This window comes from Dermacentor albipictus, chromosome 9, assembly GCF_038994185.2.
Source record: "Dermacentor albipictus isolate Rhodes 1998 colony chromosome 9, USDA_Dalb.pri_finalv2, whole genome shotgun sequence".
NCBI classification, from domain to species: Eukaryota; Metazoa; Arthropoda; class Arachnida; order Ixodida; family Ixodidae; genus Dermacentor; species Dermacentor albipictus.
In genome coordinates, this window is record NC_091829.1 from 124,172,952 (window position 1) to 124,191,782 (window position 18,831).

The 18,831-nt window shown below is 47.1% G+C and overlaps 1 protein-coding gene across 1 annotated transcript in view; it reads left to right on the forward strand.

Moving 5' to 3' along the window:
• The window catches only part of cdi (center divider), a 68,475-nt gene that overhangs the window by 30,240 nt on the left and 19,404 nt on the right, over positions 1–18,831 (forward strand). Inside the window, exons 3-4 of the mRNA XM_065452565.2 lie at positions 5,479–5,760; positions 11,412–11,734. Coding sequence (XP_065308637.1) covers positions 5,479–5,760; positions 11,412–11,734 — 605 coding nt within the window. The remainder of the gene's footprint in view (positions 1–5,478; positions 5,761–11,411; positions 11,735–18,831) is intronic.

Sequence of the window (18,831 nt, forward strand, 5' to 3'; positions counted from 1 at the left end):
ACTACAGCGTGCCTCATAATCAGAAAGTGGTTTTGGCACGTAAAACCCCAAATATTATTATTATTATTCAGTATAGCAATTCTATGTGGGGAGGCTGAAGCACTTTTAAAAAAAGTGAGTTCTTAGTGAATTATAGGTTTTCACCCCATGAATCTGAAAATCATAGTTTAAAAGGCCGCAAGTCACGGGAAGTTGCTTTAATTTAGCAAAAACAAGCAGCAGCATCTGCAGGGCAGGCTGCGGGGTCGGTTGAACGGACTGACAACTGGCCAGAATGTGTTTCTAGACATTGATGGAAATGAAATGACCATGATTTATAGTGATAAGAATCCAGCATGCTGTCCGCAATTTAAGTAGGGATTATAATTTTAAATTGGCAAAGAAAGTCTCCAAAACCAGTAAGTGGCAAATCCTGGCGATGAAATCTTGGTACTTTAGCAAGACTGCGAGTCGGCCTAGTTGGAACAGATTTATCTTAAAACTTATTGTGCGCAAACAAACAGGGACGAAAAATAAAAGAAACACAAGGACGTGTCCTTGTGTTTCTTCTGTTCTTCGTCCCTGTTTGTTTGTGCAGAAAAAGTTTTGAGATGAGTTGGTACTTTAGATGTAGTCTATGAGATTACTGTACATAAGTTAACCGTTATGAAGTACAGCACAATTATTGCTTAACATTGTATTTCAAAAGGCGCAGCACAACTGAGACAGACACAAAGAAACACAAAACCACATCACAAGCGCTGACTAACAACTGGTTTATTTGTTCCAAAACAAACCTATGTATGCACAAAAGCTTGCCACATGACACCACAGCTAGCTCAGATTTGGTTACACACAATCAACCAAATCGGGATACTGCAAGTTAATAAGAACATATTGTGCTAAATCCACAGAAACAGTAAGAAAAAAATATGTTCATCGAACTTGGTTAACTATCGCCACGTGTCTCAATGCTTAGGGCTGAGGCGAAGGCACTATGCTGAAAAAATCGTATTGAAGTCAAGGAACATGCACACAGGACATGGAATCCAAAGACTTGCCTTGAGCAGGTGTCTGTGATGAAAATACAAAGAACAACTCTAAAAGGGGGAAACATTTAGACCAAAACAAAACCTTCAAGAAACTGTATCTCAGCGTCACATTCAATAAAGTAATGGCTTGCTCATGCAGTTGTCCACTAGTCTTTTAATAAAAGAAGCTTCTACGATTTCTCGCTCGGTCCTAACATTTGCTTTCCTCAGAAACTATATAGGCTTGCATCCACTCAGCTTGCAATGTTCAACCAGAAAGCCACCTCTTATTACGTATATTAAGATTATCCTCCCTTGCCTACTCATTGAAACATCTTCCTGTTTGACCTATACCGGGTGTCCCAGCTAACTTGAACCAAGGGTTTAAAAATGAAATATTGGAGTCAGGAGAGTGAAACTAACTGCATATTGGTGATAGGCATTTGGCGCACCACGGGAAATTTTTTGTATCGCAATTACTTAACTAGTAATTAAGATAATTTTTTTAAATTTTTTAATATTGACTTTAGACACTAAATGTGATTCGCAAAGTTGGAGAGCACTTTCAGAAACCCGCATTCCATTATTCGCCATAAAGAAAACCTTACGTGTACCTCTTTTTCCGAGCTCGAAAGAAAGCCCGCGAAATACAAAAAAAATCGCGTGACGAGCACATTTGCGCGTCGCGATCGTGCTGCTCTCAACCGTGCTTTCAGTGAACGAAATCAGCTCCGGCCTTTATTCGACGGCCCCGTTGCAGCGGCAGGCCGATATCTTGGCGGGGGTTTTTCGTCCGCGTCAGCTAGTTGGCACCCGGCGACGACGACTTAGTCCCAATCTGATAAGATACTGAGATGGCGAGTCTGCTTTGTCACTCAGAAGCAAAAGAGAAATACAGGGAATAATGTTTCGCCGCGAGGTGTTGGCGGCTGTGTGTTGCAGTTTCCTAATGAGGATTTTGAAAGCTGGAAGCAGCGGTGAAGCACAGTTTGTCGTGTGCTCTTCTTATGCCACTCTCATGCGAGACTGAATCTTTGGTGTAGTGATTACTAGCACTGCAGACATGCCGTTTACAAATGAAGAGAAAGCAGACATGGTTCTGGCTCTAGGTGCATGTCATGGGAACAGAAGGCGCGCTGCAGACCTTATGCAACAATGGCACCCAGGCAGGCGGCCAAGTTCAGTAACGATCCTGCGTGCCTTCGAGACGCTGCGACGGATGGGCAGTTTTACGTCCACACGACACAGAGCACCTGTTTTTGACGAGGACTTCGAGACGCATATTTTATCGCTGTTCGCTCTGGAACCCCAAGCAAGCGTGCGCAGCGTGAGCGAGGATACCGGAGTCTCCAGGTCATCAGTTTGGCGAATACTGCGCAAACACCGCCTGCATCCGTACCACGTACAGCTTCATCAAAATCTGTTGCCACGGGACTTCCAAAACAGGACCGATTTTGCTAATTGGATTCTGATAAAGATGCAGGACGACCCGGATTTTTTGAACAAAGTGATATGGAGTGACGAAGCTAGTTTTTCGCGCAATTCACAGGTGAACCTGCACAATGCTCATTACTGGAGCGATTCAAATCCCTACTGGGTTTTACAGACGCAGCACCAGTACCAGTGGTCATTTAGTGTTTGGTGTGGACTTTTCGACGGTAGTTTGATCGGGCCTGTGTTTTTCGACCAGACGCTGACAGCAGATCGCTACACCAATGATATCCTCAGAGGACCCGTTGACGACTTCCTTTCGGATCTACCGCTCGCCAGGGCCACAAATGTGTGGTTTCAACACGATGGCGCCCCCGCGCACAGCAGCGCCAAGGCTCGGACCTGGCTCGACGCAGCGTTCCCGCAGAAATGGATAGGACGACTAGGTCCCGTGAACTGGCCAGCCAGGTCTCCTGATATGACACCTCTGGACTACTTTTTGTGGGGTCATATCAAGGACAAGGTGTACAGCACACCAACTTCCACACCGCAAGACCTTAAAGACAAAATAACGGAAGTCTGTTTAAACATGCCTGAGGCTGTCATACGAAATGCAACGGCTGATTTGGTTACAAGATGCCATAGCTGTATCGTCGCACAAGGTGACCTGTTCGAGCACTTTTTATAATTGGTAAGAAACTGAAATGAAATGGAGTCAGGACAACCGCATGCCACGGCTGTCATCGCCGCACAGCCAAGCCATAAACCGCCACTTTTATTTTCTTTGCAACTGGCAAATAAAACTCCTCTCATTTGAAAACTTCGAGCTTGGCAGTCTTTATCGCGACTGCAAAGCGCAGCGCACTCGCTGCAATTTACACCGTCACGCGCGAACTGGCTGACACGGCCGAAGAAACCACCACCAAGATATCGGCCTGCCTCTGAAACGGGGCCGCCGAATGAATACCGGAGCTGATTTCGTTCACTGAAAGCACGGTTGAGAGCAGCACGATCGCGGCGCGCGAATGCGCTCGTCACGTGGTTTTTTTTGTATTTCGCGGGCTTTCTTTCGAGCTCGAAAAAAGAGGTACACGTAAGGTTTTCTTTATGGCGAATAATGGAATGGGGGTTTCTGAAAGTGCTCTCCAACTTTGCGAATCACACTTAGTGTCTAAAGTCAATATTAAAAATTTTAAAAAAATTATTTTAATTACTAGTTAAGTAATTGCAATACAAAAAATTTCCTGTGGTGCGCCAAATGCCTGTCACCAATATGCAGGTAGTTTCACTCTCCTGACCCCAATATTTCATTTTTAAACCCTTGGTTCAAGTTAGCTGGGACACCCGGTATACAGGCGACTACAACCCAAAGGAATTTAATAAACATTTGCCATACAATCTGTGAATTTATTTCTGGGCTGAGCCCTTTCAGTGAACGACTACATCCTCACTGCAGATGGCAAAATCCTGATAAAAAATGTCACTCGTCATTTTCTGCTTTACCACTTCGTGATTACACACACTGACCGGTAAGATTTCCATTGCACTAAAAAAAAATGGATACTATGAAAATTGGTTGTCAGTCCCTTTAACGGGCTCTGATGACAAAGACTATCGTGAAGTCATTGTGGATATTGTGTTGGCATCATGCTCAGTTTTTTGCCCCTATGCTCTGGGTGCAAGGGGAGCGAAGCTTCGATGAAAATTTAAACAGATTGCAGCACTGCTACAAGCACAATCAAGAAAATAACCTCAGGAGTTGAATTATAATGTGGCAGCCTTTGAAACCACTGTAAATCTTCCAATTATAAGACCACTTCAAGGTCCATTTAAAGGACTTAAAAGATGGTACCTTCACCACCCGCTTATGGTGGTGCAAGACTCCATATAACTTAAGCATATTCCCCTGTATACTTCTTTTGTGCATGCACAATGGCCCTAGAGTTGGCTGTCCAGCCTCCTTTTTCCTCTCCCACTGGCCCGACACTCCACAGACGGTGCTAAAGGGTACGTTTATAAAGGGGGCATGTGTCCCACGAAAAGAACGCCCTCAAGCCAAACTTTAAAGAAATAAGTGCTGTTAAAGGGACACTAAAGTGAAACACTGAATTAGTTTAGATTGATAAAGTATTCTTGAAGCATACTACTTTCGCTGATGTCCAAGTAATATGTTCATTGTTTGAAGAGAAAATGACTGTTAAAATTTTGTTCTCTAATTTTGCACCAGAACCCCAGGGTCGATACGCCAGTGTAAGGTCACGGATCAGAAAGCACATTTTCACCTTCTGGCCTTGTGGTTCAGTAAATGTTCTTCCCAAGTTCAGCCCTTGGTTCTTTTAGAATAGAGTGAAGTCCACCTTTACCAGTTAAGATTTATACAGCAGGCACCATCATAATTGACGAGTTTATGGCAAGCTGGTGCGGGAATTTCATGGTGGCACCATAAGCGCCCATCTTTTCCAGCATACCAAAAGAGTGACCTTTTTTTTTATTGTAGAAAGGTGATTTACTAACACAGCTGAAATAATCTTTCTCTTCAGTGCCTTTTTAGCACCTCCCCCTGCAGTCTCATGTTTGTGGGACAGAGTTGAGAGTTCTTTATTACAGGTCATTCTATTTGACAAGGTATGTACAATCTGTATGGTCGCATAGCCAAAGGCTAGTTTGGAAACAATTTGCAAGGTACATGTGCAAAACTGTCAGTACACTAATACAACTAATGCAGAAATTACAATTAATGCAAGCAAATACAAAAACACGTCGCACAGTAATTAACAGGAAAGAAGAAAGAAAAATATCTTGGACATCACGATGAGGCTCTTCAACCGATAAAAGTAGAATAGCGAGGTGCAACCTTTGACAGTAAGTGCATGTCAACCATAATTGCACAGATATTAAAAAATCTAGACACACAGACCCATCAATTAGAAAGCAAAACTATTACAACTTTTCAAGTGCACAGGTGGGCAGGTCAAGGTTTTGATGGTAGACTGCAGTGGCTGCCACTCTTAAATAAATGCTAGTGTTGGCCTTGCAGGTCAGAGCCCCTGTCGTGGGAGCTGCGTATGCGGCTGGCGTTGGACATAGCGCGAGGCATGGCATACCTGCACTCACGGGGCGTCTTCCACCGGGACCTGACCTCCAAGAACGTGCTCATCAAACGTCACCAGGAGGAAGAGGGTGCGCCGCCCACCCTGACGGCTGTGGTGGGGGATTTGGGGCTGGCTGAACGCATCCCTGTGTCAGGCTGTCGTGACTTCCGGCTACCCGTGGTCGGCTCCCCTTACTGGATGGCACCCGAGTGCCTGCACGGTGCCTGGTGAGTCTGTTATCTGTTCCAGCTGGTGCGGCTCACAGCTTGCTGGAAGGACCTTAGGCAATTAATCCGATTAGCATCTTTGCCTGCTTCAGGCATTTTGAGCCTATCTATCCAGCTAGCTATCTATCCGTCCTTCCGTCTGTCGATAGATGAGATATATAGATAGATATAGATATATCTATAGATAGATGATATTGCCTTGCTTAGTAACTCAGGAGACCAATTGCAATGCATGCTCACTGACCCAGAGAGGCAAAGCAGAAGGGTGGGTCAAAAATTAATCTGCAAAAAACTAAAGTAATGTTTAACAGTCTCGGAAGAGAACAGCAGTTTACGATAGGTAGCGAGGCACTGGAAGTGGTAAGGGAATACATCTACTTTGGGCAGGTATTGACCGCAGATCCAGGTCATGAGACTGAAATAATCAGAAGAATAAGAATGGGCTGGGGTGTTTTTGGCAGGCATTCTCAGATCATGAACAGCAGGTTGCCATTATCCCTCAAGAGAAAACTGTATAATAGCTGTGTCTTACCAGTACTCACCTACGGGGCAGAAACCTGGAGGCTTATGAAAAGGGTTCTACTTAAATTGAGGACGACGCAACGAGCTATGGAAAGAATGATGGGTGTACTGTTAAGGGATAAGAAAACAGCAGATTGGGTGAGGGAACAAACGTGAGTTAATGACATCTTAGTTGAAATCAAGAAAAAGAAATGGGCATGGGCAGGACATGTAATGAGGAGGGGAGATAACCGATGGTCATTAAGGGTTACGGACTGGATTCCAAAGGAACGGAAGCGTAGCAGGTGGCAGCAGAAAGTTAGGTGGGCAGATGAGATTAAGAAGTTCGCAGGGACGACATGGCCACAATTAGTACATGACCGAGGTAGTTGGAGAAGTATGGGAGAGGCCTTTGCCCTGCAATTCGCGTAACCAGGCGGATGATGACGATGATAAAATTGTTGCGCTGTACCTATGTTTTTCTGAACCCCATTCCATCAGCGTACCATTCTTGTGAGAAAGGGTTAACGTGTTGATGATAAACAAACATTTAGTGTGTAACGAAGGAGAGTAGCCTTCGCCTCAGCAGCATAGCCACCAGCGTGAGCTCTTGGTTGCTGTCCTTTGCCGAACGCCTGTGACTGCTGCCCGTTCGCCTGCATCCACTGCTAATAAATCACTTAGCAAATGGTGCAGGTTGCAGGGTTTCGACCACCCTGGAACTGCGGAGTCGCACTCTACCCCCCCCCCCCCCCCTCCCCATCATGATCGACGATGCACACCCTCCTCCAGCTCCTCCAACGGCACTGCCCACCCTGTTTTGTGCTGGTGCCTTGTGTCAACAAGATCCTCCTATCTTCTGTGGCACAGATGACAAAGACGTTGAAGATTGGATCTCCTCTTACAAGCGAGTGAGTGCCCATGACCAGTGGGACAATCTCAGCAAGTTGAGAAACGTAGCATTCTATCTCTCGGACGTTGCGAAACCATAGCTTCTAAACCATGAAGCCGACGTACCTACATGGTTGGTCTTTAAGAACAGCTTTACACAAGTTATCGGTCGGCCAGCAGTACAAAAGCTTCGTGCAGTACAGCATTTGTGTAGACAATCTGAAGACATCAGAGAGAATTTCACAAGCTATACTGAGGACATTGTTGATCTTTGCAAATGGTGAATGCATCGATGTCAGAGGAGGAGATCTCCGTGAACGAGCTCCGTATGAACCCACTATGCACGTAAGAGCGTCACAATATAATGAAGGGCATTGAGGATTACGCATTCCAATTCTTATCATCGAAGAGTCCTCACACTGTCGTCGAAGTGATAAAATTATGTGAGAGTTATGACAAGTTGCACATGCAACGGCTTCACACCCATCGCCCTCCTGTGCCCACCGACTCTCTGTCAAGCCTTGGAGTCGGCGACAACCGTGCCACTCTGTTACTAAAGATTCAGGAGTTTGTTTGCATAAAGGTCGCTTGCCACTTATCTTTGATGTCTTGTGTCCTGGAACCACCACCCGCTTTGCCACCTATGATCCACGGCTTGATCCATAAAGTTTCTGAAGCCGTTCCTCTGGTCTGTGAACTGACGCCAGTCAGTGCACCTCTCGCGTATGCAGAAGTCGTTGCTCGATCTCGTCCACACATGCTCCCGCCACCCCCTATGCATCTATCGCCGACCCTTTTGCTGCCACCTATGCCACTACTAGTTTTCCTCTTCACCTTCCAGCCTTCCTATCTCTTCCTTTTGCCCCAACCGTTCACCCGCATCTACGCGCCGCTCATCATCTCCACGCCGCTCACCATCTCCATGTTGTCACTCGCTTTCTCTGATGCATCGCCATACCAAGTCCACCAAGCAGGAAAACTGGTGGCCATAGTTCCTGAGGTACGAACTGCGTCCACTTAACAATGCCTAAGTCCTCGTCCCTCTCTAACCACCGTAATTGAAGTATCTGTTGAAGGAATCGCCATCCTGGCACTTGATGATACAGGAGCCACTGTATCTGTAATTTCTGCCGAACTCTATCGCATACTAAGAAAGGTTTTGACGCCTCTCCCTGCCGTCTCCCTTCGAACCGCCAGAGCTCAAGACATTGTGCTTCTCACTGCCTGTACTGCTCGAGTCTTCATTCAAGGCTTTCTGCATACCGTCGAATTCGTCATGCTGTTTCCATGTTCCTGTGACATCATATTAGGCTGGGACTTCCTTGCAAATAACGCCGTTATTGACTGTTGTCATGCCAAACTTGAACTTCCTGCACTTCCCGACCTTGAGACTTTCGGAAACCGACCTTCTAGCGATAAACTGCTTGTGTCTGAAGACAATGCCATCCCTTCATGCTTTTCCCTGCCTGTGTCGTGCACCGCTATTTCTGATGGCACTGTTCTCTTTACGCCCTCTGACGTGTTCATTTGCCACAAATGTTCTCCCTCGCCCTTTGCTATCCTTACTCTTCGCAGTGGCGTCGCGAAGATGCTCGTCGACAATCGCATGGCGTGCCCTTTACTTTTATTTCATGGTGAATGCCTAGGCCTCGTTCAACCGGTCGACACCTTTTGCATCTTTGATGCTCCTACTGCTTCTACTTTACGGACGTTAGCGCACTTACTTGTGACCCTGCGGTTTATCAGTCACTCCTCTACGCTTTCTACTGCTCCATCGACGATGAAATGTCATCTCCAGAATGTAGCCAGCTCATTACTCTCCTGCAGAAGCTCTGCGCTTTTCATAGCCATGCCTTCGGATTGGGCTGCACATTGACTGTTTTTCACCAGATACCGGCAGTCATGCACCTCTATGGTAACGCCCTTGCTGAGTATCGCACTTCGGAATGCTGTGTCATTAACAACCACGTTGCTGACATGCTCAAGCACGGCATTATCCAGCCTTCAGACGGTCCCTGGCCGCCACTGGTTGTTCTTGTTAAGAAAAAGGATGGCTCTATTCGGTTCTGTGTCGACTACAGCCGTCTGAACTAGATAACACGCAGGGACATTTGTCCGTTACTGTGCATCGACGACGCGCTCGACTGTTAGCAGGTAGTGGAGTTCTTTTCTTCGCCAGATTTACGTTCTTGATACTGGCAAGTCCCTATGGCACTATCCGATCGACCTAAAACAGCATCTGTAACACCTGGCGGATTATATGAATTCAGTGATGCCTTTCGTCCTGTACAATGCTACACCCACTTTTGAAAGGATGATGGATAATATTTTACACGGTCTCAAATAGACCATGTCTATGCTACCTGGATGACGTAGTCTTTTATGCTGATTTCTGCGCTCATCTTAGCCGTCTCAAGCACATTTTGAAATGCCTCACTGATGTGGTACTTCAACTCAACTTAAAGAAATGTCATTTTGGCGCCTGAAACATCACAATTCTAGGCCATGTATCGCGAGACGGCATTCTTCCGGATCCAGCTGAGCTCCGCACTGATGCTGTCTTTCCATGACCAGTGCACAGCACTCCTTTATTCTCAATTCGACACCCTCGCCGCTAACACACCCTTGCTCGTTGCCGCACCCACCCGCCTTGCACCCTGTCCCCTTTAGAAGAACCCCACCTATATATACTGTGGCGAGAAAAGCACATGTGACCTTGAAGAAGACAAGTCCACTTGTCAAAACGTTGGCTCCTGTGTTCACCTTGTTCTCGTTTTGCTCAAGCTTTGCACGAACATTTCAGATCTGTTCTTTCTGAAAAAATATGTGTGAAGCCTGCACAGCTAATCCTTCTCCTTGAATTGCAGCAGCTTCTTCTGTGGTAGCTACCTCTTGAGATGCCTCCTCTTGTTCATCTTCATTGCAAACTTCTGTAATAGGGCTTTCCACTGTGTTATCAGGGCAAGTTGCAACATCAACAACAATGTGCACACACTCATCACAGCCCAGTGTGATTTCCCCTTAATGCACACTGCTCCGATAAGTCCCGATGCTCAGTGGCATGTGACAGTGATGTCACATTCAAGCAAATTCTGCATGTCGGAAATCTGAATGTCAAAAAAAAATCCTGCATGTCTGAAGCTATTTGCTGAAGCCTCACAGCTTTGCCAACTTTCACCAATTTTATGCTTATGGGGATTGGTCTTGAAAGAGGTTGACGAGCATGGCTGTTTTCAAAATTTTTTCCATTCTTGGTTCCATTTTGACAGTGATGTGGAAAATTTGGTTCCGAGAACTGAAACGTTTTTTCCATTACCTGAATACAAAACCAACCAATTGAGGGGCGGTTGTCCTGTTTAAGGGATTTCACAGATAAATTCTGCATTCATTTTGAACGTTGTGGGGAGCACCCGCCTCCATTTCCTCCCGCGTACCCGCAGCGTCCCGTTCACACGTGGCGGACGGGTCGGGCCGGGCCGGCGTAGATAAGGGAGAGAGGCACTACGCGCCCTCCCTTTCTCCGTCGCTCTGGTGACGCGCGTACCCCTCTCCCCCCAACGCGGCTCACAGGAAAGGGAAACGTATCTGGCGGGCGAGGAGGACTCCCCCTCGCAAAAAGGTAAAAAGGCATAAAAGCGCGCCACCGGGGGAGACTCTCTCTCTTGGGACGCCAACACCTGGACCGCCTGGACGACAGCACCTGCCGCATCCTGTGAGTGATCTCGTATCTGACCCACCCAGCCAACGAGGCAAGCCTATTTACTACTATTACTGAGAGGACGTCCCTCTGCGAGTGTTCGCTATTGCTAATAGCAATAAACGTTATTACCGTTGACACCGCTGGTTGGCTTATTCGTTCGAACCCGGCGTAGCCGCGATTTTCGCGCTACGGGTTGGGAGTACCACGAAGCGACTGCGTGGGGCCAGATCCGGAGCTCGCCTTCAGCCCTAGCCGCACGCAGAGTGGAACCCCCACAACGTGCTCTATTAACTACATAATAGTGACACCTCTTTAATGGTGTTCTGCATTGTGGCCAGACTGCCGCCGATACTTGTGACCCAGCAGTCATTTCTAGGATTATTTAGTGATAAAATGAAGGCTCTTTTTCGACCTTGTAAAAAGTCTGAGCAGCATATGGTGCATTGCATGGAAAATAAACCTGATGACAGTTTCCTTGGTATGGACTTTGAGGAAGTGACATGCTAATGCTGAGCATCTTGGGGTACTGGTGACCATTTGCAACCACCTTGTTGTGCAGGTACGACCAACGTGCAGACGTCTTCTCATACGGCATCATCCTGTGTGAGGTGATTGTGCGACTGGAGGCAGACCCCGACGTGCTTCCTCGGACGGCCGACTTTGGTGTGGACCGGCTGGCACTGCGCCGACTTTGCCCGGATGATTGCCCGCCGGCCTTCTTGCGTCTCGCACTGGCCTGCTGCCAGGTGGAGCCCTCTGCACGGCCCACCTTCCAGGGTGTCGTGGAGCAGCTGGAGGCCATGTTGTCTGGGGATGTGGTGGACGCCGACTCGCCTGTCTCGGACGCCACCGATGACAGTATTGGCAGCGTCCAGGCCATCTGTGAGTGCAGTTATGCAAGAACTGTGTTTTTCCGCCTGTGCGTAAGTTGGGCTATTCTCATTCGAGTAACAAATGCACTTCAGATTCTACTTAAGGGGGGATGTGGCCCTTGAAAACCGAAATATCTCGAAAAAGTCTATTTTTGAAAAATAATATTGTTACGTGGTAGTGACGTATGAAGAACACAGTAGCAATACTGAGAAAGACGAAACTAATGTTTTATTGGGCGAACTTGTGCCCTCAAAAGCTGGCTACAATGAAAGAACGGTGACAGTCGGCGATCGGCGAAAATCTGATCAGCGGGTCAAGCGCGTCGGCTTTTATACATCCGTCGAATGTTCCAGAGTAATCGCTGGGACCCACGTGCCTTCCACAAAGTTCTACATTATTCGTGTCGCGCACACATGCGATCAGATTACACAAAGTTTAGTTAGAGACAGCGGATGGAAGTATCAATAACATTCCAGAAACTACCTATACATGCAGGCATGTCCTGTGCTGTGCAATAACATTTGTTGGGCGGTGAGATGTGTCCCCCGATAAGATTAACAAGTACACTGTCAATACCCCCCTCTTAAAAAGCATTGACCCTATGCTGCAGATGAAAGTAATAAAGAAAAACACCCGAACTTCCTTACGAAATACAAACGAACTTCCTTACGAAATAAGGAAGTTCGTCAGCGTCCGTAAAATGGTTTAAGACGCACCACGTGGACCACTTCAGGTCGTGCGTGATGCCGCTGTGAATGCGAAATGCCGTCTGGCACGACCACATACTCCTGTGCACCAATGTGTTGAATGAACTTGTATTGTCCGAAATAGCGTCGCAATAGTTTCTCACTTAGTCCTCATCGGCGTACCGGGGTCCAAACCCAAACACAGTCGCCGGGCTGGTACTCGATGAAGCGTCGGAGGTTGTAGGGTCAGCTGTCGGTGCGCTGCTGGTTCTAGATCCGTAGGTGTGCGAGCTGTTGGGCTTCTTCAGCGCGCTGGAGATAGGTAGCGACATAAGATTCTCTCTGTCAGTGAGGTGCGGCAGCATGACGTCGAGCGTCGTCGTCGGGTTCCTGCCGTAAATCAGCTTAAACGGCGTGATCTGTGTTGTTTCTTGCACCACCGTGTTGTAAGCGAATGTTACATACGGTAGGACGGCATCCCAGGTCTTGTGTTCGACGTCGACGTACATTTCTAGCATGTCGGCGAGGGTCTTGTTCAGGCGCTCCGTAAGACCATTAGTCTGTGGATGGTAGGCAGTTGTTCTCCTGTGCCTTGTCTGACTGTATTGCAGAATGGCTTGGGTGAGCTCCGCTGTAAAGGCCGTTCCTCAGTCAGTGATGAGGACTTCTAGGGCGCCATGTCGCAGCAGGATGTTTTCGACAAAGAATTTCGCCACTTCGGCTGCGCTACCTTTCGGCAGTGTTTTCGTTTCAGCGAAGCGGGAGAGGTGTAGTACGTCGCCACGACAATCCACTTATTTCCTGTTGACGTCGGAAAGGGTTCCAACAAGTCCCTCCCGATCTTCTGAAACGGTCGGCAAGGAGGCTCGATTGGCTGTAGTAATCCCGCTGGCCTTGTCGGTGGTCTCTTGCATTGCTGACAGTCTCGGCATGTTCTTACATAACGGGTGACGTCGGTGGTCAACGCGCGACCAATAATACCTTTCCTGTATCCTCGATAGTGTCTGGGAGAATCGGAGGTGTCCAGCGGTCGGATCGTCACGCAGGGTGTGAGATACTTGTAAACGTAGCCCTAGGGAACAACAAGAAGGTAGTTGGCGCGGACTGGTGAGAAGTTCTTCTTTACGAGTAGGTTGTTTTGAAGCGAGAACGAAGAGAATCCTCGCCTAAATGCCCTAGGGACAACGTCGGTGTGCACTTCCAAATACTTAGTTTCAATTTATTATTCTTTAAATACAATGCATTGGAAAGATACAATACATAGACGAGGGTCCCAAAGTCAAAGACTGCAACGGGTCCCGTTGCAAGGTTTGACAAGTTTTTCAGCTCCGACAAGGATTTTTAACAAAGTTTTTCAGCTCCTGTTCTGCTCGTTGCTGTTCAGCGAAGTCTTCCGCGCTTAATATGCCAAGGAAGGTGTCGTCATCCTCGTCGTCTTGCTGCGGCGAGTCAATGGGGGCGCGTGATAAGCAATCGGCATCAGAGTGTTTTCGTCCGGACTTGTATGTTACAGTGATATACAGTTGCCGACCGTTTATTCGGACCTCACGGGTACTGTGAAAATGTCCGAATAAACAGGTGTCCGAAAAAGCAGATTAAGCAAAAAAAAATGAAATCCTTTATTTCCAGGCACTTATTCGGGCTCGGCAGTAAGCTTGAAGAAATCGTGAATGCGCTGTTGGACGCTGTTCCGTTTACGTGCATTCAGATAAGCCTGAATCTCGGAGAAGGTCGTACAGCCACTATAGGCGGCTGAAAGCACAGTCACTGCTTGTACATGCTCCACATGCGACGGCAGTGCAGCACATGGTGCGTCATCGTCCGGCGGTGCAACACAAACCTGACGAATGATCTCGCCGTCGTCGAGTTCTGCACATGTCAGTACAGCGGTGTCAGAACCTGTGAAACTGTCAAATAAGACGGTGTCCGGAATCGCAATGCAACCACTGCGCAGGTCTCGGCAGAACATTTTCCATGTCAGTAGGGAGCACATTGGAAAGCGACAAATCTTAGGCATCCCTGCACCCGCTTGCCGGCATTCCCCAGCGGAGTCTGCGCGGGCATTGTCGGCGCCATTAGACACTTGATGCGATGTTTCCGTATGGCGCGTTGGATCACCGGAACCTCGACACAGCACACAAAGCAAACACCATCATGCCGACTCTAGTTGCACAAATTAAAACGCGGCCTGCTCGCAGTGTCGTGCGCGAAGAAACAAATCGGCTGCTGGATTGTCTTGACATGGCTTACTAAGCTGAAACCGGAACTGCTGTAGAACCACTCTATCGAACCAGGCAAAAACGATGATGATGAGCGAAGATTTGCAGTAGCGCCACTTCGTGGGACAACAAGGAGGCTCCCCCCGCAGGGGCGTCTGCGTCAGCAGGCGTTTGGTGTGTTGCGACACCACGGACCCGAGCACACGAGGGTTGGACCCTCCCGCGTGTAGCCGTGCGCGGCTTAGCCGTGTCCGGGGAAAAGGGGATCCTGGGGGTTGAGCCAATGCCGGGTGTTTGGACCTTTAAGGCCCCTCGGCGGCGGCAACACACCCCTTTGGCCTCGGCTTCACGTAGACGGCACCCCCGGACTGACCCACCCGGGGGAAATCGGTAGTTGCCTTTTCCTGTCCTCCTCTCCATCCTGCGTCTTTTTCTCTTCCTTTCAATCTTTCCTGTCTTCTCGTCTCTTCTATTTACTTCCAACTTTCCTGGCAGCGAGGGTTAACCTTGTGTGGGTGGCCAACCTTGGGTACTCCAGATTGGGTTATAGTGGCACCGTACAACTGGCGAGGGCTTGTCTTACTCGTAAGACTTGCTCCGTCCCCATGTTGGGCTCGGTGGTGGGCGGTTGGCGCTGCTGCCGAACTCAAGACTTCTATATGGCTTCTAGCAAACCACTTTCCCTTGATCGCCCTCTAAAAAGAGGGCGCACCGATGCAACGTTTCAATTCCTTTTGAAGAACAATCAAGAACACTTCCCTAAATACCAAGTAATCCACAGCGAAGGCAACAAGAGCGTGCGTAAATTCTCCCCCTTCTTGGTGGCGAAATGCCTCGCAAACACTATAGGATCTGGCTACAAAGCTACAAAGATGTCGAATGGAGACCTGCTCCTTGAATTGAAGGATAAAACACAACATGATAAAATTAATGACTTGAAATGCATTGGCGATGTAGCAGTTACTGTGTCGGCACATCGAACCATGAACACGAGCCGTGGAGTAATCTCTGAAGACGACTTCTTAGACCTTAGTAACGATGAGCTGCTTGAAGGTTTCCAGGACCAAAATGTGATCAAAGTAGAAAGAATCCAAATCCGGAGGAACAATGAACAACTTCCAACAAAGCACATAGTATTAACCTTTGGTACCAGTCTACTGCCTAGCACATTGGATGCAGGCTATATCAAAGTACGTGTTAGGCCGTACATCCCAAATCCTCGACGGTGCTTTAAGTGCCAGAGGTATGGGCATGGATCCCAGACGTGCCGAGGAAGGCAGACCTGCGCAAAATGCAGCTCGAACGATCACCCAACAGACACTTGCGACTCATCTCCACATTGTGTGAACTGTGATGGAAGCCATCCAGCCTACTCTAGAACATGCCCTAAATGGAAGAAAGAGAAAGAAATCATTGCATTGAAGGTCAAAGAAAATATAACATTTCACGAAGCAAGAAAACGTCTGTCGTACTTGAATCACACGAGCTTTTCCGAGGTGGCGCGACGGGGGGCAGCGTCACAAATCCCTCGGGAGTCTACCGCGGTCACTGACAGTGGCCCGGTAATCACTCCGCCTGCCCCCCTGGTGGCAGCAGCAGATGCTGCTCCATCAACATCGAAGGTGGGCCTGCAGACTTCGGTTCCGCAGGCTCCAAAGCTAAACCGAACTCCACGGCCTGGGACGCGAGTTTCAGCGCCTAATTCACGATCCTCCAGCGCCTCCGAGAAGGTTATGGAGGTCGATCAGAAATCCTTGGCGTCATCGACGCCGAAAGATCAGCGCTCCCAAGAGCGCGCTAAAAGAGATAAAATACCTATAACTGCACAAAGAAAGGGACCGGTAACCTAAACGGTTACCGCTCTTGTATACATATCCATCTATCTTTACCACGTGCTCTTGAACACAGTCAACAAAAATCTTCCTCAAAATGGCTACACAAATAATTCAGTGGAATGCCAGGGGCCTCCTTCGCAATCTAGATGATGTCAAAGATCTACTAGAGGAATACCAGCCACGACTGTTCTGTGTTCAAGAAACACATTTAAAGTCTACACACCAGAACTTTTTAAAACAGTACATAATTTTCCGTAAAGATAGAAATAATGGCAATTCTTCTTCAGGTGGTGTGGCAATCATAGCCCAAAAGTCAGTAGCATGCCAGCATGTATCACTCCAGAGTACATTTGAAGCAGTGGCTGTTCGGGCTATATTGTTCAATCATCTTATAACGATTTGCTCCCTATATATATCGCCTGATGAGCGGTTAGGCATTGCAGAATTTGAAAAGCTGATTGACCAGCTTCCTGAACCCTATATAGTAATTGGAGATTTTAATGCTCACAGCCCATTTTGGGGTGATTCAAGATGTGATGCGAGAGGACGGGCAATAGAGAACTTCCTTCTTTCTTCTGGAGCCTGTCTCTTTAACAAGACAGAGCCAACTTTCTACAGTCCTACACACAACACGTATTCATGTATAGATTTAGCCATAGGGTCAGCATCACTTCTCCCACACCTGGTATGGAGAGTTGTCACTAATCCATATGGGAGCGATCATTTCCCGACACTCCTAGAAACAACAAACTGGCACGATGGACCAGCTTACCCCCCAAAATGGAGACTTCATTCAGCAGACTGGTCAAAATTTAGAAACATAAGTAAACTGTGCCTAGAAGAAGTGGACCATTTCGGTGTAGAAGAACTGGCTAGCTACATCACTGAACACATCCTCTGTTCCGCTCGAAACTGCATACCTCAATCCTGCACAGATAGAGTAAATGCAAAACCGTGGTGGAACAAGGACTGCGAAACTGCTAAGAAACGTCAGAACAAAGCGTGGAGTAAACTTTCACGCTACCCAACCACAGAAAATCTAATAGAATTTAAGCGCTGCAAAGCAAATGGACGCCGTATCCGCCGAATATCCAAAAGAGAAAGCTGGACGTGCTACATATCCTCAATAAACTCATACACGGATGTTAGCAAAGTATATAACAGAGTACGCAAACTGAAAGGACAACGTCCAAATCCTTTTCCTCTCGTCACTGGTTCTGGTGGTTCAGTAGAAGATCAAGCAAACACTCTTGGCGAGCACTTTCAGAGAGTATCAAGTTCAGAAAATTATTCCGAAAATTTCTTAAACCATAAAAGAATACCTGAAAATATTCCTCTGCGTCCAAAAAAGTCATCAGAAGGGTACAATAGACCATTAACGTTCCATGAACTCAAACTTGCCCTAGGCTCTTGTGGTAGCTCGGCTCCAGGTTCTGACGCAATAACTTATGAAATAATCAACAATCTGCCTTATGAGACCCTAAACTGCCTTTTAGGCCTTTACAATAAGATATTTGCTACTGGTCATATACCTTCATCTTGGAAAGAAGCAATAGTTCTACCAATACTCAAACATGGCAAAGACCCTTCCTTAGTTAACAGTTACAGACCAATTGCACTCACTAGCTGCTTACTCAAAGTATTTGAAAAGATGATTAACCGACGCCTTGTCTTCTTTTTGGAATATAATGGTATACTGGACCCTCGCCAATCTGGCTTCCGAAGAGCGAGGTCTACTACCGATAATCTAGTTCTCCTTGAATCATATATACGTGATGCATTTGTACATAGCCAATACTGTCTGTCTGTATTCTTTGATCTTGAGAAGGCATATGATACTGCCTGGCGATATGGTATTCTGCAAGACCTCTCTTCCTATGGAATTTGTGGTAGTATGCTAAATATTCTGCAAAATTACTTATCTGAAAGAAAGTTCCGCGTTAGAATTGGCAATGTACTATCGCGCACTTTTATTCAAGAAAATGGTGTACCACAGGGAGGAGTGCTAAGTTGCACACTTTTTATAATCAAAATGAACTCTCTCCGCTCTGTTATACCATCAATGGTGTCTTATTCTGTCTATGTGGACGACATCCAAATCAGCTTTAAATCTTGCAACCTGTCCATATGTGAATGCCAGATACAGTTGAGTGTTAACCGCCTCATGAAATGGGCAGACGAAAACGGGTTTACATTCAATGCAGAAAAGACTTCCTGTGTTCTGTTTTCCAGACGTAGAGGGGTATCTCCTGACCCTTGCATTACGATGCATGGGAGAAACCTGGTAAATAAAAAAGAACAAAAATTTCTTGGTATAACATTCGATAGTAAGCTAACCTTCACGCAGCACATAAAACAGTTGAAGC